Source organism: Mastomys coucha, unplaced genomic scaffold, assembly GCF_008632895.1.
Source record: "Mastomys coucha isolate ucsf_1 unplaced genomic scaffold, UCSF_Mcou_1 pScaffold6, whole genome shotgun sequence".
Taxonomy (NCBI): domain Eukaryota; kingdom Metazoa; phylum Chordata; class Mammalia; order Rodentia; family Muridae; genus Mastomys; species Mastomys coucha.
In genome coordinates this window covers 39116743-39138892 of record NW_022196912.1, presented here as the reverse complement: position 1 = coordinate 39138892, position 22150 = coordinate 39116743, and the positions used below count along the sequence as shown (strand labels likewise).

General features: G+C 49.7%; 2 protein-coding genes across 10 annotated transcripts in view; one reads left to right on the top strand and one right to left on the bottom strand.

Annotated features, from left to right (window-relative positions):
- Atp6v1c2 (ATPase H+ transporting V1 subunit C2) overlaps positions 1-19644 on the top strand; it is a 62781-nt gene extending 43137 nt beyond the window's left edge. For 6 of the 9 annotated variants that reach the window (XM_031357384.1, XM_031357388.1, XM_031357386.1 and 3 more), the window contains 10 exons: positions 3061-3155; positions 7077-7168; positions 9690-9788; positions 10299-10367; positions 13059-13151; positions 13257-13350; positions 15777-15908; positions 16723-16820; positions 19125-19257; positions 19416-19644. In XM_031357384.1, coding sequence (XP_031213244.1) covers positions 3061-3155; positions 7077-7168; positions 9690-9788; positions 10299-10367; positions 13059-13151; positions 13257-13350; positions 15777-15908; positions 16723-16820; positions 19125-19257; positions 19416-19505 — 995 coding nt within the window. In that variant the 3' untranslated portion in view covers positions 19506-19644. The remainder of the gene's footprint in view (positions 1-3060; positions 3156-7076; positions 7169-9689; positions 9789-10298; positions 10368-13058; positions 13152-13256; positions 13351-15776; positions 15909-16722; positions 16821-19124; positions 19258-19415) is intronic. The other 3 variants (XM_031357393.1, XM_031357392.1, XM_031357391.1) reach the window with 2 other exon arrangements.
- Positions 19645-20001: 357 nt separating this feature from the next.
- The window catches only part of Pdia6 (protein disulfide isomerase family A member 6), a 19228-nt gene continuing 17079 nt past the window's right edge, over positions 20002-22150 (bottom strand). The window contains exons 12-13 of the mRNA XM_031357383.1: positions 21123-21219; positions 20002-20440 (exon numbers count right to left, since the gene is read on the bottom strand). Coding sequence (XP_031213243.1) covers positions 20372-20440; positions 21123-21219 — 166 coding nt within the window. The 3' untranslated portion in view covers positions 20002-20371. The remainder of the gene's footprint in view (positions 20441-21122; positions 21220-22150) is intronic.

Here is a 22150-nt window from a genome sequence, read left to right as displayed (position 1 = left end):
ATCTTGTGCAGGGACTGGTGAGGAGAGAGTCTCTTTCCTCTTGAGCTTAGCTGTACCCAATCCTGGAGGTGGCAGTAAGGGTGGGGAGTTGGATGTGATGGGCTGGGGAACTGAGGACCTTCCTTCATGATGGGCAGGGCGTTGGGTGCGCTGCTTCCTTTCTTCCTGCTGTAATGGAGCTTGTATAACTTACCGTGGGCTGGAGTTTCCCCATGGAGACAATGACATTCCTCAATAGGGCTGAAGAGTAAGTCAGATGAGATGATTCATGTATCCAGGCCCGAGGTAAGCCGCAGTCCACATCTCCTTACTGGCCAGCACCATCATCTCTGCTATTTTAAGGCATCCCTGCCTGTTGAGTACCAGGGCTACTTCCCACTTGAATTTCCTTTGGTTTTCATCTTCAAAGTTGGGCTTGCCCCCAGCGGAGTCCAGCCTCTCCACCCCGTCCCTTCCACTGCTCCGTGGTTCCCAGGTAAATTAGTGTCCCTCCCTCCGCCTAGCCACCCAGCCTAGGAATGTGGGTATCACTTTACTTAATGGCCTGTGTGTCATTGGCCCTACATCCTGCTGAGTGGGTCCCCTCCTTTCTACTCCCAGAACTTCTCTTGCCCCTCTCGGCTTTCTCTTCTCCCACACCCCCACTGGCTTCTGTCCACTCCCAGCATGGACTCTCCCACTGTGTATAGTCCTGTCCTACTTCTCCATGTCAGCTCCAGGCAAGAAGGCTCAGATGTGACCTCACACCTCATCTGTCTTCCTGCCTAGCTCCTGCCCTCTTCCCCGCTCCAGCAACTCCATCTAGACTCCTAATGTTACCCTCCAAAGTGTCCACCATGGTCATTCTGGCCCTTGACCCTTGACCCTTGACCCTCTCATAGCTGCACACAGCAGCCTCTCTCTGTCAGCTTCTTTGGGGTCCCTGTCCAATTGTAGCCATTGGGGCTTTTCTGGAAACCTGATATTGTCTCTCATCATTGCCACCATTGCTTACCTAACTATCCCTGCACACTTATGAGTACTTGGGGGTGGGAGGGAAGGGTGTCTGCCCTGGATTCCCAAGAGCAGGGAGCTAGACTCTGCACAAGTTCAAAGGGTGATGACAGGTTCTCTCCATGTGCTTAAGGACAAGCACACACAGGGAAGGGCTAGCATGTATGGACCCTGTGGTGGGAATCCCCCTCCCCCCTCAGGAAAGGGTGATATTTCGTACCTGTCATTCCAGTTTCTTGGGAGATTGGGGCAGGAGAATGTCTTGAACCCAGGAGTTCAGGCCAGGGTGGAAGAGAGAGAGGGAGGGAGGGAGGGAGGGAGGGAGGGAGGGAAAGAGAGAGAGAGAGAGAGAGAGAGAGAGAGAGAGAGAGAGAGAGAGGGGAAGCAAGCAAACAAACAACAGAAAGGGGGAAGGAGAAGTTATAAGGTCCCATAGCTCTCTCTGGATCTGCTGAGTATAAAAATTAATTCCTTAGGCCAAATGTAGGGGTGCATGTCTTTCATCTCACCATTTGAGAGGCAGAGGCAGGTGGATGTCTTGGAGTTTGATTACAGCCTGGTCTACAGAGTGAGTCCCAGACTAGCTGGCACTGTATAGTGAGACATTGTCTCAAAACAAAACAAGAAAGCAGATAAGAGGTGAATGGTCTGACCACTTTCTCAGGGAGGAACAGTGACTCAGTTTCTCTCTTGCTTGGGGTCTGGGGCTTAAACCAGTATCCTAGTTTCATTTGTGATAGTAAAAAAAAAAAAATGACAAAAGCTACTTTAATAGAGAAAGGGTTCATTTTCCTGACCAAAGTCACAGTGTATCCCTGAAGGAAAGTCAAGGCAGGAACTTGGATCAGCTAGTCATTGGCTCAGTCAGGAATAGAGAAAAGAATTCATGTGTACGCCTTAGGTTCAATTCCCTCTCCACACTTCTATAGTCCACAACCTCAGCCAAGGGAATGACATTGCCCACAGTGGACAGGGTCTTCCCACATCCATTACTTAATCAAGATGATCTACATGCAAGCCCACAGGCCAGCTTTATCCAGATGGTTCTTCACTGATTCTCTTCCCATGTGATTCTAGGTTGTGTCAGTTAGCAGTTAAAACTAAGTATCACAGCTGAGCATGGTGGCTCACTGAGAAGCAAAGACAGGCAAATCTTTGAGTTCAGCCTTGATCTACATAGTGAGTTCCAGGACAGCCAGAGATACACAGTGAGACTCTGTCTCAAACAGTCAAACATATAAAAACAAAACACCCCTAAATATCATAATCAGCCAGGCGTCTTGGGCTAAAATTCATCAGTTCAATTGGACTACCATCAGCTCCTCCCATTCCTCTACTGTGCAGCTGGCTAGGGTAGGCGGGAACATCCTTCGTTACAGTGGAATTGGTTTGATTTTAATGAAAATGTAACAGGCATGCGCTGAGTGGTGCCTATGGCTCCAGGTGGAGAAGCAAGCAATCTCCAGTGTGTGGCTGGGCAGTGAGAGGTCATCCTTAAAGTGGATGATGTGGGTTAACATTGTCTTGCTCTTGTTGGGGCTGAAGAAGCAGGGGGACTATCCCTCAAACAACTGACACCTGTGTCAGTTGGCCATAGCTGTGTGGTTTGGGGGGCTGGTTTGATGCTTTCCAGCGTGCCTTTGGGATGCTCTAAAACAGCATCAACCCAGCTGGGGAGGGTAAGCCAAACAACTATCGAAGGTGGAGATGTTACCAGTGGCCACAGAATGTTACCTTCTTGGTTTCAACCTCTAGGGAGAGCAGGCTTCATAGCAAACTCCAGGCAGAAGCTTCCAAGGGAGACCACGGGACTCAGAGTTCACCTGCTTCAGTGACCTTCCCTTAGCTTTGGAGTGTTTGGGTGGCTCCCACTGGCTCTGAACTGCTCCCTCATGGAGCAGCTGCACTGCCAGAGCCCATGCCTATTCTTCAGCTTCTCTCTGACTGCTTCTTCGGTGTGAGCAACATGCTCAGTTTATCTCAGCTTGGCTTGGTTCTGGGTTCCAGTCTTAGTCTTGGGTGGCAGGAAGGCCGAATTCACTTGTCAAGCTGTCTTTGCTCTTCCAGTTGACCTGACATCCTTTGTGACGCACTTTGAGTGGGACATGGCCAAATATCCTGCCAAGCAGCCACTGGTGATCGTGGTGGACACCCTGGCTAAGGTGAGGAGAGTCTGCTTGCAGACATCTGCCTATCGGAGATCATGGGCATGGAGTTGGGATTCTGACAAGATAGAGGGTGAAAGGTTGGAATGTTAGGCCCTGAGTGATCCTGGGTAGGTCTCCTCTTACCATGCTCTAGGTAACATTAGAACTCAGGAGAGACTTGTGTGTACTCTTCTCCTGTCCTCACCCAGAGAACTGACCATAGTCTCACAGGACAGTCCCCTAGATGGGCCTGAGGCATTTGACTTTTGACCTCAGACCCAGACATCAATTCAGTTCAGCCCCCTACTTATTTTCAAGCGCGATGATGGGGAGGCTTAGGCTTTCCTCCTGCACTCTGCACATGGGAACCCAGTGCCCCTTGGATGATTGATTGATTGATGACTGATTGATTGATTTTTGTGGTACTGGATATAGAACCCAGAATCTTTTACATACTAAGCATTATAACACAGCCCCCCTTTTAATTTTGATTTTGAGAATGGGTCTCACTAACTTGACCAGGCTGGCCTTGAACCAGCTTTGTAACTCAAGCTAGACTTAAACTTGTGACCCTTCTGTCTCCTTAGCAATTACAGGCCTTGGGTACCAAGCCTGGCTCCCTTGGGAAGAAACCTCATCATTTTAGAAGACAGTTTGGCTGAGGACCCCCACCTCTCAGTCACACTGAGGCAACTCATCCCCCAAGTGTCTTGTGATAGCAACAAGGCAGTCTCATGACAGGATGCTGTCTGAGAAGCCATGGTTCTCCAGCTCACTCACACTGAGTACAAGCCCCATAGCAGAGGGGTCAGCAGGGACACTGTGGGTATCCCATAGCCATGGTGGCTTCTACATTCCTTCACCATGGGTGAATGCTGACTGTCCTGCCCTGTTGCTGATGCATACAGAACTCCATCTATGCCATGTGTCTGGCTGGCCCGATGGCTGGGGAGATCCCAGCTCTGCTCTGAACAAAGCTGCCCTGTTCTCTGAGTAGCTGAGCTTCCCTGAGGGCTGTAGGCAGGGCAGGGCAGGGCAGGAAGGGTGGCTTTGAATCCTTTTCTTCTTCAGGTTCTTGGGAATCTGGGTGTGGCTCCTTGAGCTTACAACCCCTTCCAAGACAATCAGGCAGGGGTTCTCAAAGGTATTTCTACAGGGGCAGCCAGGGCATTGTGCCAGGTATGGCCTGTCTACCACTGAGCCAGAGAATACATTTTCATGAGGTTGGGCACACCAGCTTGGGATTTTGAGTCCCAGGGGAGTCAGAGAATAGTAGAATCATAGAGGAGAACTGGTTCCCAAATGCACAACTGTTGAAGCATCAAACTGGGAGGGGATGTGGGTTGGAAAGCAAATCCTACAAGTTGTACTGTGTGTGAGGCTCCGCTCTCCACCACAGGGAACCTGCAGGCCAGTGGTACAGAGGTTGTGGGAGACTGGGGCTTCAGTCCATGTAGCCACAGGATCATGTGTCTCAGCCCCAGCCTCACTTGGTTTTTCTGAGGTGGTGGTAAGGGTTTGTTTTGTTTGTTTTACAGTTTGTACAGCACATTTTCCTGTACTCACATGGTGTGACTGCCCCTTGAGTGTGGCATGTGGTATGATCCAAGTGTATAGTGTAGCTGTGTAGCTTGTGCAGCCTAGTGCCCAGACACAGTAGGATGCTATCAGTGAAGGAAATCCCACAAGGCACGTGGATCTCTGTGAAGCATTTTTGTAATGTCCTGTATATATATTATATATATATATAATATACACACACACACACACACACATATATATATATATATATATATATATATATATATATTCAAAGAAAAATGTTTTTAGAATGTAAGGAAAAGATAAATCTCATCCCCATAATCAATGTAAAGACAGGGACATTGAAAGTCTGCTACTGTTTCAGCTCCTGTTCCCTTTCCCTCTCTAACAGTGAGCGGTGCCTAAGGTTCAGAGAGGACCCCCCCCTTTTGGATGTCTATTCTGAATATTTAAACTCAGAGCTTCCACAGTGCTGTGGGTTTCATCTCATGATCTCAACATCTCCTCCATCAGCATCATGCCCTGCCCTATAGCATAGACATACATCATTGGGCCAAAGCACTCTCATCACAGCTCACTGCCAAACGGTAGCAAGGGGATGGCCAGATGGATGGATGGCCAGATGGGTGGATGGCCAGATGGATGGATGGCCAGATGGATGGCCAGATGGAAGGCCAGATGGATGGCCAGATGGAAGGCCAGATGGATGGCCAGATGGATGGATGGCCAGATGGATGGCCAGATGGATGGCCAGATGGATGGCCAGATGGATGGATGGCCAGGTGGATGGATGGCCAGGTGGATGGATGGCCAGGTGGATGGATGGCTAGATGGATGGCCAGATGGGTGGATAGCTGGATGGATGGCCAGATGGATGGATGGCCAGATGGGTGGATGGCCAGATGGATGGATGGCCAGATGGGTGGATGGCCAGATGGGTGGATGGCCAGATGGATAGATGGCCAGATGGATGGCCAGATGGATGGCCAGATGGAAGGCCAGATGGATGGCCAGATGGATGGATGGCCAGATGGATGGCCAGATGGATGGCCAGATGGGTGGATGGCCAGATGGATGGATGGCCAGATGGAAGGCCAGGTGGATGACCAGATGGATGGCCAGATGGATGGATGGCCAGAAGGATGGATGGCCAGATGGATGGCCAGATGGATGGCCAGATGGTTTGTGTGTAAAGGCTTCAGCCATGGCTCTCAACCTTCCTAATGTTGCCACCCTCTAATACAGTTCCTCATGTTGTGGTGATACCCCTACCCCAACCATAAAGCTATCTTCACTGCTGCTTCATAACTATAATTTTGCTACAGTTATGAACTGTAAATATCTGATATACAGAATATCTGATATGTGACCCCCCGTGAAAGGGTCATTCAACTCCCAAAGGGGTCACAACCCACAGGCTGAGAACCACCAGGCTACATGTGCTCAGTTCTGAAGTACCCACTGCCTGTCAGTTGACCTGCATCCGTGCATTATCAAATGCACACCCACCTGTTTGTAGCTATGGCTACAGGGCACCATTCATTGTGGTGCTGTGTCTTTGCAGGGTCAGATCTCTGTGAGCCCTTGCGGGAGCAGAACCTCCTTTAAATTAGCACAGAGCTCAGCCTGTGGGAGGAACTCACTGTGGCTTTGAGTCACTTGTTGCTTTCTGGCCTCAGCTTAGTGCCCATAGCCTTCTCGAACTGCTCATCACTGTGGCCATCTGTTCTTGGGGCTCTTCTAAAGGTGGCATTCCTCCTCTGGGTAGATGAGCCTAAGGCAGAGAACGGAGGTGCTCAGTTATTGTGCCCCCTGCAGCTTGGGAGGAGGCTGCAGTCAAGCCTGGAGAGGTGGGTGATTGGGAGGCTGAACATGGAAGACAGGATACATCACTGGCTACCCTCTAACAGGGCCAAGGAAGGTTGACATAGGTCTGGCATTGCTCACTAGGAAGGAGCCCAAGCTAATGTTCACTAGGCAAGTTGTGTGGCTGGTACCTCAGTGCCTATAAAGTGAGGTCTTGTCCCCTTCTGCTTCTCCATGTGGAAAGTAAGCGTGCCAGATGCTTGGGGGTTGGAAGAGTCATGAGGGAGACAGATGGGACCACCCTGGTGAGTCAGCAGGTTGCTGGCTTTCTTTCTTTCTTTTTCCTTTTGTTTCGTTACCCTGAGACAGGGTTTCCTGTAGCCTAAGCCTCAAACTGGCTATATAGCTGAGGATGATCTTGAACTGACCTTCCTGTCTCTGCCTCCCAAGTGGTGGACTTACAGGAATGAGTGCCCATTGGTGGCTTGGTCACTGTTGTTAAGTGTCCACGGATGCTTGGTGAGGTGTTTGAAGAGTTTCACTAACTCCTCAAGGTCACCAGGAGCGTCTCTCCTCCCTCCCTCCCAGCAACTGGCACAAATTGAGACAGACCTGAAGTCCCGAACAGCTGCCTACAGCGTTCTGAAGGCCAACCTGGAGAACTTGGAGAAGAAATCCACGTGCGTACTGTGCCCACTGCATTCTCTGTGCATGTCTGTGCATGTCTGTGGTGGGGTTAGTGTGGGGGAGATCCCCATGGCTGTGGCTCCTGAGCCAGGTGGACAGATGGAGCCGTGCACTAGCAACCTGGAGTAGATGAGCAAAGATCAGAGCCAGGTAGGATGGCTGGCCTGCCTGCGAACACAGAGGAACATGATGGTGTTTCTCCTGCTTGTTCCTTCTTTCTTTCCTCCCTGCTCCTCACTCAGTTCATGTGGCTCTGAAGAGTATGCCCAGGCCTCTCACTGCATTTCCTCTCCAAGGGGACCAGATAGGATGGGATGTTAGAGTCCAACTGTCTTCAAGGGGCAGATAGGATCAGCAGCCGCCCAGGGTGGACAGCTGCAGGGACTCAGCCATAAACCTGTCTGCTGGCCTTATAAGGACAATGTACTGTTCAGGCTCCTGACACAGGCTCCAAGGTGGTGGAATCAGTATAAAGGCAAGCTCAGGGCCATCATAGCATGGACTATCTTGGGAATGGTAGTGAGCACCCTGGAAAAAATAGTTACATACAAACCCGGGCATGCTCCTATGTGAGAGGGAAGGATGAATAGGGCCAATTAGCATGAAGTGGCACCCACCCAGCCCTTGCCTCTAGATCCTGAATCTGAGGTCAGAAAAGCAGAGTGGCCCAGGAGCTCAGAGCCAGTTTCCCTCCTTCCCTTTGATCCCACCAGTTATGCTTCCCTCTTTAGGGTCCCTAGGGAAGATTTGCTAGTTACAAAAGAAAGCAAAAGTTGACCACTCCTATCTGAAAATTCAAAATGAAGAATGCTCCCCAAAATTGGGGAAAGTTTTAAGCATCGTTATGATTCTTTAAATGAAAAGTTCTGTACCTGACCTTATGGCTCTGGCCATGGCCACCACACAAAGACTGAAACTGCTGTGTAAGCATGCCTGTAGCTCATTATTCTAATAACACATTCACATCCAAACAGAAGGGATGCTGAAGCTGTGGTCCACCTGTGATGAGGAAGTCAGTTTCAGTTATCCCAGGGTAACTGGACATGAGCAAAGATGGATACCAGTTGTAAGGTGGGCACAAGTTACCTTGAGCTCAGGATAGGTTGCTCCCTTCTGTGCCTGGAGTCCAGACCATGTTAGGCATCCCACTCACTTCACCACCAAGTCATAGACAGTTTGGCAGCTGGCAAGATGGATCAAGATGGTACCTACCACCTGCATGATGATCTGAGCTTAATCCCTGGGTCTCATCTGATAGAAGAAGAGATCTGACTTCTGTAAGTTGCCTTCTGACATCTACAAATGTTCTGTGGCACATGGGGAACACGTGTGCGCACACACACACACACACACATACATATACACAGTAAGTAAATAAAAAGTGTAATTAGAGAATTGGGAAACCTGGTGATAGTGGCACATGCCTTCAGTCCCAGCACTCAGGCAGAGGCAGGCAGATCTCTCTGAGTTTGAGGACAGCCTGGTGTACAGATTGAAGCCAGTCAGGACTGCACAAAGAAACCCTGTCTCAGAAAACCAAAGAGGAAAAAAAGAGAATTGGGATATTAGCAGATGACTGGTCCATGTTCTCTTCTCCCACACAGTCTCTGATTCGTCCACCAAACATGCCGAAACAGTTTCTACTCTGTAAAGTCACAGCTACTGATTCAACAAGCCTGTGGGCTTGTTGCTTTGGGCTGGGTACACTATAAGCCAGAGAGATAAGTCTCCTAGCAGGCTAATGTGTGTGCTGTGGTGCTAGGGTGGCGGTGCCCAGGGTGCCTCTGGAGGGGACCCATGACCACAGAGCTGTGTGGTGGTGGTCCAGGCAGGAGAGGAGAAGCGTTTGGGGAATGGGTTTTTTCCCTCCCGCCTTTGAGGCTTTGCCCTTGGCTGTGCCAGGGAAGTGGGAAGCCGTGGGCTAGCCCTGCAGCTGCCATGCTCTCTGGGCTCTCTGGCTAGGACTCTGCAGTCTGGGGATTCACCCTGTCTTGGTAGGCCATCTGTCCATGTGACAGCCTGGCAAGCATACCACTCTCTCTACCCTAGCCAGGGTGGGTAACGCAGACAAAGCTATTTCAGGTGAGTGTCCCCAGCTGCTGGACTGAACAGTGTAAAGTGACACAGAGCTAGTTCTATCTAGGCCTATCTGTCCTCTGCAACTCAGAGACCTGGCTGCTGTCTTGATACTTGAATAACTTTAGCTGCCTGCCACCCGAGTTCCCCTCCCAGCACTTGGGTTGGCTTTTGGGGAAAGTGCGGGTCACTGAGGTGTTGAATTCAGCAGCCCCTTGAATGACAGGTGATAGCTGCAGAGGCTTTGCCAGCCTCCCTGCCTCAGAGGGAAGAGGTACCAGCTCACTTACGATTTGGCTGTACCTGGCTCTGGCAGACCAGGCTCAGAGTCTCCCGTGAGCCTGCTCCATTTCCTGCAGTTTGTCTGGATGCTATAGGACACGTGGGATTGGTGATCCTCTCTCTGATGGTCTTATCCCTTGTCCCTCCACCTTCCAGGGGGAACCTCTTCACTCGGACACTGAGCGATATTGTCAGCAAGGAAGACTTCGTACTCGATTCTGAATATCTCATAACCCTGCTGGTCATCGTCCCCAAGTATGTGGATAAAAAGGCTGTGGGGTGCCTGGCTCTTGTAGAGAGTAAGGTGGGCCCCTTGTGCCCTGCTGCCCACAGGTCAGCAGACATTCCTGCACAGGGCCTGTGGAGGGCCAGTGTCTTCACAGAAGTAAGAAGATGGTAGCAGTGGCAGTACTTCTTGTGTTGTGCCCATAAGAACTTCAAGCTCTTCTGTTCCTTTTGACCTGAAGCTCGAAAGGCCATTCACCTGGGCCCAGGTCACATGGGACAGGATCAGAAAATTATTAGTGACCTTCAAAACATACCATCACCTGGGCTTTCCACATGGGAACCTCCTGGGAAGTCCTGGGCCCTTGCACACAGACTGGGCTCAGCATGGCACCAAGCCACAGCAGGACCTTTGGGGATGTTGGGGACACTCTCTGGTTCTATCTTGCGACTTTCAGTCTTCAGGAGAAGGGCAAACAGTTTCCTGAGACAGTTGAAGCCCTGTCTTCCCAAAGCACCCCACAGTCTGTGTCCTCACAGGTCAAGCTATGTACAGTGGCAGAAGACATATGAGTCCCTATCGGACATGGTGGTCCCTCGGTCAACCAAGTAAGTGAGACCTTGCTTAGTCTATGTCCCCAGAAAGGAACGTGTAGATGTTCATGGAGCACCAGTCATGTGCCAAGGGCGGGACACCTCACAGCACCATACCCATGCATTGAGTCCATGTGGTCTGGAATTCCTTCTTGGCACCTTGTCGGATTCCTGTCTACTGTTGTCTTTCAAAGCTCCACTTCCCTGTCCCTCCTCTGGGAAGGCTGTTCTGGCTGTGTTCAGCAGAGCCTCTCCATGTGTCCTCTGCCTGTCTTCTCTGTCTTCTCTTCTTCTTCTTTGTTTTGTTTTGTTTTGTTTGGAAACAGGGTTTCTCTGTATAGCCATGGCTGTCCTGGAACTTACTTTGTAGACGAGGCTGGCCTTGAACTCAGGAACCTGCCTGCCTCTGCCTCCCAAGTGCTGGGATTAAAGGCATGTGCCAGGACTGCCCACCTATATTCTCTTCTTAACCCAATCTGCTCTGCCTAAGCGGGTAGGTGCAGAGACTGTTCAGCAAATGCCTGGACAGAGCAGCAGCCCAGGGGCTGGCAGCAGTCTGAGCAGGGAGGACAGTCTCAGTGTGTGGCCAGTTGGGGGTCAGAACAGGAACATCAGAAGGACACAGCAAAAATGAAGGGTAGGATTAGGTTGAACCTGTGTAGGCCATGGAAAACCATGGAAAACCAGCAACTCCGCTACACACATCAGAGCTCACTTTGAGAATGGGCAAAATGTTAGTTGTTGACAGGTCTTAGTCACTGTTTTACTGTTGTGAAGAGACGCCATGACCAGAGCAATCTTATAAGAGAAAACATTTAACTGGGCTGGCTTATGGTTTCAAAGGCTTAGTCCATTTTTTATCATGGCAGGGAGCATGGTGCTGAAGCAATAGCACAGAGCTGCATCCTGATCCATAGGCAGAGAGGCAGGCAGGCAGGCAGGCAGACAGACAGACAGACACACACACACACACACACAGAGGGAGGGGAAGAATATGAACACATGCACCCCTCAAAGCCCACCCCCAGTGACACACTTCAACAGGTTATACTTACCTCAACAAGCCTGTGTTCCCCAGTCCTTCTCAAATAGCACCACTCCATGGTAACTAAGCATTCACATAATACGAGCCTATGGGGGCCATCCTTATTACCACAGCAGGGATACACAGAACCATGTCATTTATCTAGAATCAAAAACCATGTGACAAGAATGTCTCGGTGCCTGGGCCAAAATACAGCAGAGTCATGGGGACTGTGGAGATGAGAAAAACTACCCTCGGGGTCGTGAGATTAGGACTCTCCAGCCTAGTTAGTTGGGCAGAGCCTAGGGGACTCCTAAACATGTGAAACCCTTATATATGCCACAAAGGAAATTTTAGAATGAGCCACAAATAACATGAGCTCAATTATCTGCCCCACTACACTGCACCCAGAGCTGCCCACTTCTCCCAACCCCACCTCATCTGGTCCCACCCCATCTCATCCCATCCTCCCCCATCTCATCCCATTCCCCCACCTCATCCCATCTCCCCGCCATCCCTTTACATCCTACCCATCCTATTACATCCCACTCCACCATCATCTACCCCACCCTATCCCATCATACGGTACCCTCCCATCGTGTTTTATTCAGTCCCCCAACCCTATTCTACCCTAGTCCCCCACCCCCACTGCAACCTGTCCATTCCTGAGATCTTGGCTTTAGGGAGCATACCACTCACTCCCAAGACACAGCCACCGGAGCTGAATTGTTGGGTTTGCAAAGAACAGATTAGTCATAGCCTAAGGTCTTGGGAGAGACAGAGCTTGAAGAAGCACATCTTTTTTTGGGCAGGTAGCACCAGAAAGGAGATACCTTGGTTAGGGTTAGGGTTAGGGTTAGGGTTAGGGTTAGGGTTAGGGTTAGGGTTAGGGTTAGGGTTAGGGTTAGGGTTGTTAGGGTTAGAGTTAGGGTTAGGGTTAGGCAGAGAGGTCTTCTGTTCTTGAGGCTTGCCTCTAGAGGAAGTTCAGCTTGGCAGGGTACTGGGCCACAGAGCAGAGACCTCAGGCCCTTCATGATTAAAAAAGTACTTAATTCTGCAGCAACCAATTCTGGAAAGGTCTGAAGCTTAGGGAAAGTTCCTGTGGGTATGGACTTTGATACACAAGTGAGGGGACCTGCCAACCAGGCAAGCCCAGGCCCTCAAGTCTTTTTGCTTAGACCACTATCTCTGAGTTACTAAAGACGATGACTCCTGCAGCCTGTGCCAAATGCTAGCGATAATGTGTCCAGTTACGGCTCTATGATATTGGAAGTGGAGTGGCCCTTGTGGAATAGCTTCTGCCACTTCCTTCACTGGAACCCGCATAGTCAGCAGCAGTGTCTGGGTCCCTCTGGGGAGCTGGTGATATCAGTCAGCCATTTGAGGAGCACAAGACAAAACAAGTTGCTGTTCCCAACCAGCGTCGCTGCTGGGGCTTGCAGGCTGAGCTTGGAAGGGTGCATAGTGGGAAGTTATCAGGGCACCCTTAGTTTCCAGGTCCTGGTCCCAGACAAGGACTGAAGCATAGTCCACCAGCTGAACTGGTGAACTGGCAGGGAACCTGACTGCCAGTGGGGATGGCCTCTTGAGGTTGACGAGGAGCTCCTCTGAGCCCAGTTTCAGCTCAGAGCCTGGGGGAGTGATCCTAGATCATCCAGCTAACAAATGCTTCTCTGTACTAGACTGATCGCCGAGGACAACGAAGGTGGTCTCTTCACGGTGACTCTTTTCCGAAAAGTGATTGAAGATTTCAAAGTCAAAGCCAAAGAAAACAAGTAAGGGTGTGGGCCATGGGTCCCACCAGGTTTGATGTGCATCCCTGGGTAGTATTGACCTTGTCCAGATTCTGCCCAGTTACAGCTCTAGTTGCTTTTTTAAAGGTTCATTGTCCGGGAATTTTACTATGACGAAAAGGAAATTAAGAGAGAAAGGGAGGAGATGACCAGGTTGCTGTCTGATAAGAAACAACAGTATGTGAGTACCAGGGTGTGGGAGGGCTCTTTAGACAGCTGACATGTACTTCCTAATGTTCTGTGGGTCTATCTCACTGTTCCCATCTCCTGAGCTCATGCTGGGCACATGTGAGTTCAGATGGTATATGTCCTGAGCCCTACTCCCTGATGCAACTCACAACCTCCTGGATCACTATCCTGGAAGAGCTTGTCCACTCCACAGTAGCTGAGATGCTGAAGTGTACCCTGCCCAGGGGCCCACCCTGGACTTGCCACGGACCAGCCAGAGCAGGGGGGCGCTGGGACGAAGCCTAGAGTGCATTAGGATGTGCCCAGAGTGGATAGTGCCGGTGCCTCAGAGATTGCACAGCCACCAGTTTCCTTATGCTGACTGTAGATTTCAGGCTGGCCCTGGCACCTGTGCTTACCAGCCCTGTGCTCTGAGGAGCCTGGGTGCTTATCTGAGACACTGTGGCCACAAACACTTCGTGGAAAGGTCAGCCTCTGCCACTGGGGCAAAACTGAGAGGTTGGTGCTGGACTAGAACCTGTCACTCTGGGACCATCCGTCCGGTGCTCTGCAAAAGTGTGTTCCAGGCTCTGGTGTCCCGTGATGGCAGCTCCTGGCTCAGTTCCACACTCTCAAGGCACTTGCCCGGGTGGCCACTTTCTAGTTCCTTCCCAGCCTCTGCAGAGGGAGGCTCATCAGAGTACATTCCAGTAGCCCGTCAGTGATAGGTGGCAGGAGTGAGTAGAGCATCCTTGAGTCCTCAGAGGAAAGCCTGTGTGCACCCACAGCTGTAAGTATGTGCCTGGGGAGAGGCAGAGCTGCTGTGTTGGCACAGTGCTTCCCACAGGGCTCAGTGTTTGCCCCAGGCCTCCTCACATTAGGCAGATAGCTTGAGCATACCCAAGCTAACCTTGCTGAGTGAGAGGCTTTTCTGAGTCGTCCAAAATTGTTCTTGGAGCCCCACCTGCCTGCTCTTTCCTTCTCAGATGGAAACTGCAGTTGATGGTAGTTCACAGAGTTGAGGACTTTATGTTATTTTTCGTTTGTTTTTGAGAGAGGGTCTCATGTGACACAGGCTGGCCTCTAACTTGATATATAACGAGGATGGCTTTGAACTTCTGACATTCTTGCTTCTACCTACCAAGTACTGAGATTATAGGTGTCTGCTACAATGCTCAGTTTATGCTCTGGGGATGGAACCTAGGGTATTGTACATGATAGACAAGTGTGACACCTTCATTTTCAGGCCCATGTAGATACACACACACACGCACGCACACACACACACACACACACACACACACACACACACACACAGTACGTGTCATGTGTATGTACTGAGCCCGCACCCACAGTGCCCAGATCCAAAGTTAACTGGATCCTAGCCAAGGCTCCTGAAGACAAAAGGCATGGTTGAAGGCTTGGCCCCTGGGCTTCTGAGGGTGCTCAGCTTCTTGGAGCAATGGCATAGACATAGCACATTCTGGCAGGAGTGGCTATCACCAACAAGAACCGAAGCCAGTGGTGCCCTTCCCTGACCTCAGTTTCCTGGGACCCTGTCCATCACAAATGCCTAGCCTCGCCCTTAGGTGGAGCTTTTCCTTGATTGTTGCTCTCCTGACTGAGTCCCTGCAATGTTCCTGGATGGGGCCAGATCATAAGGGCTCTGCCTATAGGTGAAGTGGGACATTTGTTACCCACCCTGTGTATTTGAGTGACACAAGTGAGCCTGGACCTGAACCTTGGGGCTTAGATTGCCAGTTGGTGATGTCTTTACCTATGGACTTCTGTGGTCCCCAATTGCCCCAGAGAACCTGCTAGAGTTTCCATGTGTATGGGAAACAGAGCTCCTGGCTGGGAGACACTCAGAAACTGTGCTGGTAAATGGAGCTTCAGGGCGGTCAGTGAGAACCCCCACCAACTTCAGCGCTCTGAGAATCTCTCTCATTTGGTCTGATTGAGAGTGGATAAAGCCAAGCGTCCCAGTAACTAAGTATCCTTTAGTTACTGGCCCACTGGAGGCTAGGGGCTGGCTTATTCTGGGAACACAGGCTTGAGTTGCAGACATGTGATAAAGGGTGAAGTGGCCTGCTGTGTGCCTTTCTAGTATCCTGTATGTGATATGCCAAAATGGTCTATGAATGACAAGGAGGAAGCTGTTCCTGAGTGCAAAGGGCCAGATAAATGAGCTCCCCTAGGTCAGAATAGTTTAATAATACATCCCGGAGCTGTCTTTGTCTGCTGCTGCTGGGGTCCTGACCCAAGCAGGCACATAGATTTGGCTCTTTTCCCTAGTATCCAAAACCACACCCCTGCCACACCCTTCTGTGAGCAGGAATCCCAGAGCTTGCTTGCATATTGTTCTCCAGGCCATGAGAATTATTTGTGTTCGCAATACATACTTGCTGAAAGATTAATAAATCATTTCTGTACCTTTAGCAAACTTCCTGTGTTGCTCTTAAAAAGGGATCAGCCACCTACCGTGACCACAAGGTTAAGGTAACCCCGCTAGGTAACCCTGCTAGGCCTGCTGCGGGGCAGACCGACAGAGAGAGTGAGGGCGAGGGTGAGGTAAGCACCCCTGGGAACCCTGGGTGTTCTCGGCTCAATTCTCACCCCAGCTGAGGCTCTTCTAAGGATCAAATCTATGCAATCGGTGTTGTTTCCTCTTGCTTTGAGGGCTGAAACTGGAGCCTAGAATCCTGCTGTCCTAACCTTCATGGACTTTCTGGAGCTGACTCTCTAGGCAGGGATGGGGCTTGTCATCTGGCAGCGATGCCTGTGCCCTGGCTGAAGGTGGCTGGAGCTGGTGACTGGTGATGGGCAGGGCTCTGGCTGGAGGGTGGGTGGTTCGGTCGCTCAGCATTCCTCCCTGACTGTCCTGGCTGGGCCATCTCTGGCCTTGGCCAGCAGTTAAAGATGTCAGGTGGGGGCTGCCCCTAAGGAACAGCCGCATCAGGCTCAGCAGCAGCAACAGATATAGCCTAGATGGGGCCTTCAAAGTCCTGTCAGGTACAACTCGTGGATGGTTGGGCTGGACTCTGAAGGTAGTACCTTGTGATGAGGTGGGCTTCTTGACTGTTCAGTGTCAGACAAGAGCCTTCAGATGCCAGTGACAGACTTGAGGTCAAGAGCTGCCTAGCTTCCCACCGCTGGTCTGAGGTGGCCTCTCGCATGTGCCGGTGGCTGCCCCTAGAGCTTCCCCAGTGTCAGGTGCCTGCATGCAGTGGTCCTGAGCCTCCCTAGGTCCTTTCAGTTATCTCTGCTTCTGCTGGCTCCTGGGCCTTTCTTCTCATCTCAGGGCTTGCTTTGTATATAGTGAGCCCTTTCTTGGCATTTATCAGTTGTGTGTCCAGAGGCTCACGTAGTTTTCCCATCTCTGCAGGGACCTCTGCTGCGCTGGCTCAAGGTGAACTTCAGCGAGGCCTTTATTGCCTGGATCCACATTAAGGCCCTGAGAGTGTTTGTGGAGTCTGTGCTCAGGTGCGTGGCAAGGATGCTGGGCTGGGCAGCATTGAGTGGCAGGTCCCTGGAGAGGAAGCTTGGATGCTCTGCTCCCACCTCTCTCGCCCTCCTGCCCTTTGCTTTCCATGGCTGTGTCTTAGCACTCCACTCTGTCAAAGGAATCCATTCAGTTGGCCATGTGCGCCTTGCTTGTCAGGCCTCACTCTTTTCTACCAGCCTCATTCGTATGCCTGAGTGAGTGCCTGCCGCACTCACCGGTGTACCCCACACAGACCCCCTGTGCTATTGCAGGGCCCCAGTGATTCCTAGAAGACATTCCCAGGCTGTCTCATTTCTCCAGCCTCCAAGGGTAGTCTTCAAGGTAGCTCCCCACTAAAATAGAAAAGCTACACCTGAAAAAAAAATGTTTTTGTCTTAATTTCTATCATTTTAAAATAAAAGGAAGACAGAGTCACTGTAGAAAATTTGGAAACCATAGGGTTAGCACAAGTGTGAATCCCAAATCACCTGTTAGGGATGGAGTGTAGCTCAGTGATTGGCAGAGCATCAGCCTGGCATGTAGGAAGCCCTGAATCCAGTCACCAGTGTCATGGAGCAAACCAAGCATATGTTGTTTTAAGAGCAAACACATCCTTAGCAAACATATCATTCTCAATGTTTTCATGGAAAGGGAATCAAACAGCAAGTGCTTTTCAAAGGTGGGCAGTGCTTGAAGAATGAATGACGCAGGACACTGGGTGTGCAGACTTGACTCTCAAGGGACAGTGAGCCATCTCACTTATGTTAAATCGCACTGGGATGGTGACAGCATTGGGGGAGCCAGCAAGATGCCATCTAGTGCTGACCTCACCAGAGAGGAGGCAGCTTCTCGACTGAGAAGTCTAGGGGAACATCCTGGGGTATGGCCTTGGGGACAGGCAGTGGGAAAACTTGCTAACCCCGCTGAAATCATGTCCTTGTGGGATGTTCATCTGAACTGTCACAGAGGGTTAGCAGGTTGGATGTCACTGACAGAGAAGCCAAGAGGACTCAGGAGGATGAGGTGGCCCTGAAGCCAAGTGTTGTACTCACGCTGTAATTGGCCACGGCAAGATAGAGTTTCTGGTCAGCCATCAACTGAGCTGTTGGTGCACCTGGGATTTTGATACCTGGCTGGCCAGTATAGCTCTCATCTTGAGAAGGGCAGTCGTACAAGGGGGCCTCTCTGGCTAACAAAAGCAGAGGCACCAGTAGCTCCTGCAGACTTAATGGGAAGGGGAGGGCTGTATTCCAGGAATACTTTGCCCACAATGAAGACTGGGAAGGTTTAGGAGCCAAGGAGGAATTTATGAACATGCTGGTGGTATCCAGATTCCCCTGACTCATTTCCACAGCACATGGTGCTAGTTAGGAAATTCTGTGCTAGGCAAGAGCAGGGCACTGAGGATACTCATCTGGGGCACAGACTAGTACAGCAACACTGGCCAGGAATGGAAGTGGAACCTTGGCTCACTGATGCAGTTGAATGCTATTCTGGAATAATGGATACCCCAAGGCACAGTGATTCTTGAGGAAATGATTGCTCAGATTTAAGCTCTTTGCCATGCACCCAAAAACTGAGCTAAAGGAATATATACCTTGACAGGACTCTCACTGTTCTCCTTTAGTGGGCACAGGTAACAGCTGAACAGAGACCTGTAAAGTTCACATCCCCTGCTTGTGCCACTTAAGCACAAGTGGCTGGCCATGAGCTATTGGTTGTCGTAGCTGTGACCTTCAGAAATGGTTAGTACAGTTCAGACTTTGTATCATTTTTAGCCTCTGGTTACCTGGCCCTGTTATCCTTTTTTATAGTTTTGCTTTTCTAAGTTGTGTCAGTTACAGCCATTTATTTTTTTAGGGTTTATTTTTATGCATGTGTGCAGGAGTATGTTGTGACACATACACAGGTGCCCAAAGAGGCCAGAGGCTATAGGATTGCCTGGAGCTGGAGTTATAGGCAGTTGTGAGCCACTTGCCATAGGTGCTGGGAACTGAGCTGGAGCCCTGTAGAACAAGTGCTCTTAAGCCGGGCAGTGGTGGAGCACGCCTTTAATCCCAGCACTTGGGAGGCAGAGGCAGGCGGACTTCTGAGTTCGAGGCCAGCCTGGTCTACAGAGTGAGTTCCAGGACAGCCAGGGCTGCACAGAGAAACCCTGTCAAAAAACCAAACAACAACAAAACCAAGTGCTCTTAACCACTGAGCCATGTCTTCGTCCAGTCACCTGAGTCGCTCTACCTTGGCCAGACCATCTTGGCTGGCATTCACACTAAGCACCCTACTGGCCTGTCTTGTCTGAGCAGGTATGGACTTCCAGTCAACTTCCAGGCTGTGCTCCTGCAGCCGCATAAAAAGTCAGCCACCAAACGCCTGCGAGAGGTACTCAATTCTGTCTTCCGGCACCTGGATGAAGTTGCTGCAGCAAGCATACTGGATGTAGGTATCATGGGGACTCAGATGCACTACCACAAGTTGCACGGTGTCACTTTTAAGCAAGGGGATGTGTGTGGTGGCAGGGCAACTGCACAGGACAGAACGTGTGCCCAGAACCCAAGAGTTCCCTTTGTCAAGAGAACTCTGCCTTTGCTCTGCAGGCGTCCGTGGAGATTCCTGGACTACAGCTCAGCACCCAGGACTATTTCCCCTACGTGTACTTCCAGATCGACCTCAGCCTTCTCGACTAGGTGGCCAGCCTGTTTCCCTGCAGCCTCAGACCTTGCCAGACAACCGAGTCCTGCAGGATTCTGACTCAGACGATACTCACAGACATTAGTTAGAGTGTATTTATTTTTTTAAGTTACAATAAAAGTGCTCAGTCCTGTCTTTTCGTGTTCTATTGTTAACTCCAAACTTTCTCTCAGGAGTTTTACGTGAAGTTACAGGGTTGGCTGTAACTTGGCAACCCACTAGGGTTTTTAATGGGGGATTAATGAGAACACACTGAAAATCTGAGCCTAATAGTGAAGCCGAAGACAGACTTCGGGGCATAAAATGCTGTTCTCACTTGGTACAAAGTTTTCTACAGAGAACCACATTCTTGCCAAAAGGTCTGGTTTTCCACTTACAGCCATTTCTACAGGAGATGGAGATGCGAGCCATCAGGTCACAGTGCTAGTAGTTTTCAGGCTAAACCTCAGACTCTGGTTTTATGATGTGCTACTAATTTCATACATTTATCAGCATTGTCCAAAATATCATTTTATTCTTTAATGGAAAAAGCCATTAATATTCAAACAAAGGAATCACATTTTAAAAACCCTATACATAAGAAATAGCCTCCAAGAACATTCAAGCAGCAGTTAGGAGGGAAAAATGTTTCAATAGCCCAGTTTTCTTCAAAATATGCCAGAGAATACAATCCAATTCACTGCTACAATTCATAGAATTCTTCAGTGTTTTCTTGAGACGCTGAGGTTCACTGTTGGCAGTTTCCAGTGGCCGGCACGTGCTGCTCGGAAAGGACAGCAGCAGACAGCTGACCGGAAGAACTTTTACTGCAGGAAAACTGCTCATTCCCAAGGAAAGACATTTGAAGGCTGGGCTGTGGCCCTCACAATTCATCCTTCTCCAGGTCATCAAGCTCCACATCACTGAGGTCAATGTCGTCCTCCACAGGAAGCTAGGACACACACACAGTGATGGTTAACGCCTCAGATGACTAAAGGTTTCAACAGAAAAGCAAATTCCAGAGGGATTCCACATTCTAGCCTGGCTCTTGCCCTATGGAAACCCCACAGAAATCCAGAGATCCAACCACCTGACTCCCTCAGCTGACTGCACCTCACCTAGGCGTTCTGTTTAAAATAGGGCTTCATTCTTTGGCTCAGTTTAGTTTGGTCTCAAATTCATGGCAGTCCTCCTGCCTCAGCCTTTCAAGTGGCATATGTGCAATAATAGACATGAAACCAAGCACACTTGACCTTTAAACTGTGATTTCATAAAAAATGTGTATGAGTGTTTTGCAAGCATGCATGTCTGTGCACCATGTGCATTTGATACTCTAGAAGGCTAGAAGAGGACACTGGGCCCCACTAGGTCTCAACTTACACATAGTTTTAAGCCATTATGTGGGTGCTGGGAATTGAACTCTGGTCCTATTGAAACTGTAACCAGGGTTCTTAACTGCTGAGCCACCTCTCCAGTTCTAAATTGTGATTTTAGTAGAACATTCTTTCTCTAAAAGTAAAAGCCAACCAGGAGAGGAGCATGCTGGTAATGTCCCAGGCAGGACAGTAGGACAGATGGGGACTTGGTTTCCAGAGATGCACAAACTGGGGAGAAAGCCCCTTGATTCCACTTACCTCACCATCCTTGCCATCCCAGGGCTCCCTGGGAGTGATGGTAGGGAAGGACCCTCCCCCTACAGGTGCTGTGGAGCCACGCCCGAAAGACAGTTCCCTTGGGAAGAAATACCAAACACACATTTAGATATAAACAATGAATGAGCCAAGTGTCAAAAAGAAATGCATCTTTAAAGAACAGAGGAATGATGCCTACTACACAGACATAGAGACGTGGAGGCATTGCCCCTTGCTGTAGTATACCTCCTGAAGAGCCTTTTCAACCATTGGTAATACCATGGTCAGGAGTGATACTTCTCAGGCCTCTCACTGATAAAGCCAGCACTACTACTACTAAGTTTAAAGCCACAATACCTTAACTATGAAAGTGTTTTAAAATAAGATGAGAATATATTAGGGTTCAAGGCCAGCCTGGTCTACAGAGTGAGTTCCAGGACAGCCAGGGCTACACAGAGAAACCCTGTCTCAAAACAAAAACAAAAACAAACAAAAAAAGACTTTAATCTGGTTACTAGAAAACCAAAAAATACTATCAGTAAGAATACACAGTCTGTCCAACACACAAAAAGTACAAGGTGCAAGAGAAGAAGCTACAGTGGCATCAACTGTCCAGGACAAAACCAAAACTAAGATTATTCTGTATGCAGAAACTCCTGATCATCAGATCCTCAAGAATTTTATTCATTTAACTCATGAATTTTATTACCACTAACACAACACGACTAGGGAAGGAGAAAGTAATTTTGTCTTCTAATGGTACGGTGACTGTAGGGAGGTAGTTGTTTTTGTTTTTTATAGTCTTACATGGCTCAAGCTGGTCTTGAACTCCTGATCCTCTGGCTCACAGGAATCACCATTCCCAGCTCTAACTGTGTTTCTGAAAGCTCACTTGTGAAATATTTTTGTTCATGGTAGAATTCTTAGACTATTATAGCCCAGGCTGATTCTGCTGCCTTCACTTCCTATCTAGACAACAGGCTAAAAGCTATCTTTTACAATGGGTTCTTTAGTCTTTTTTTTTTTTTTTT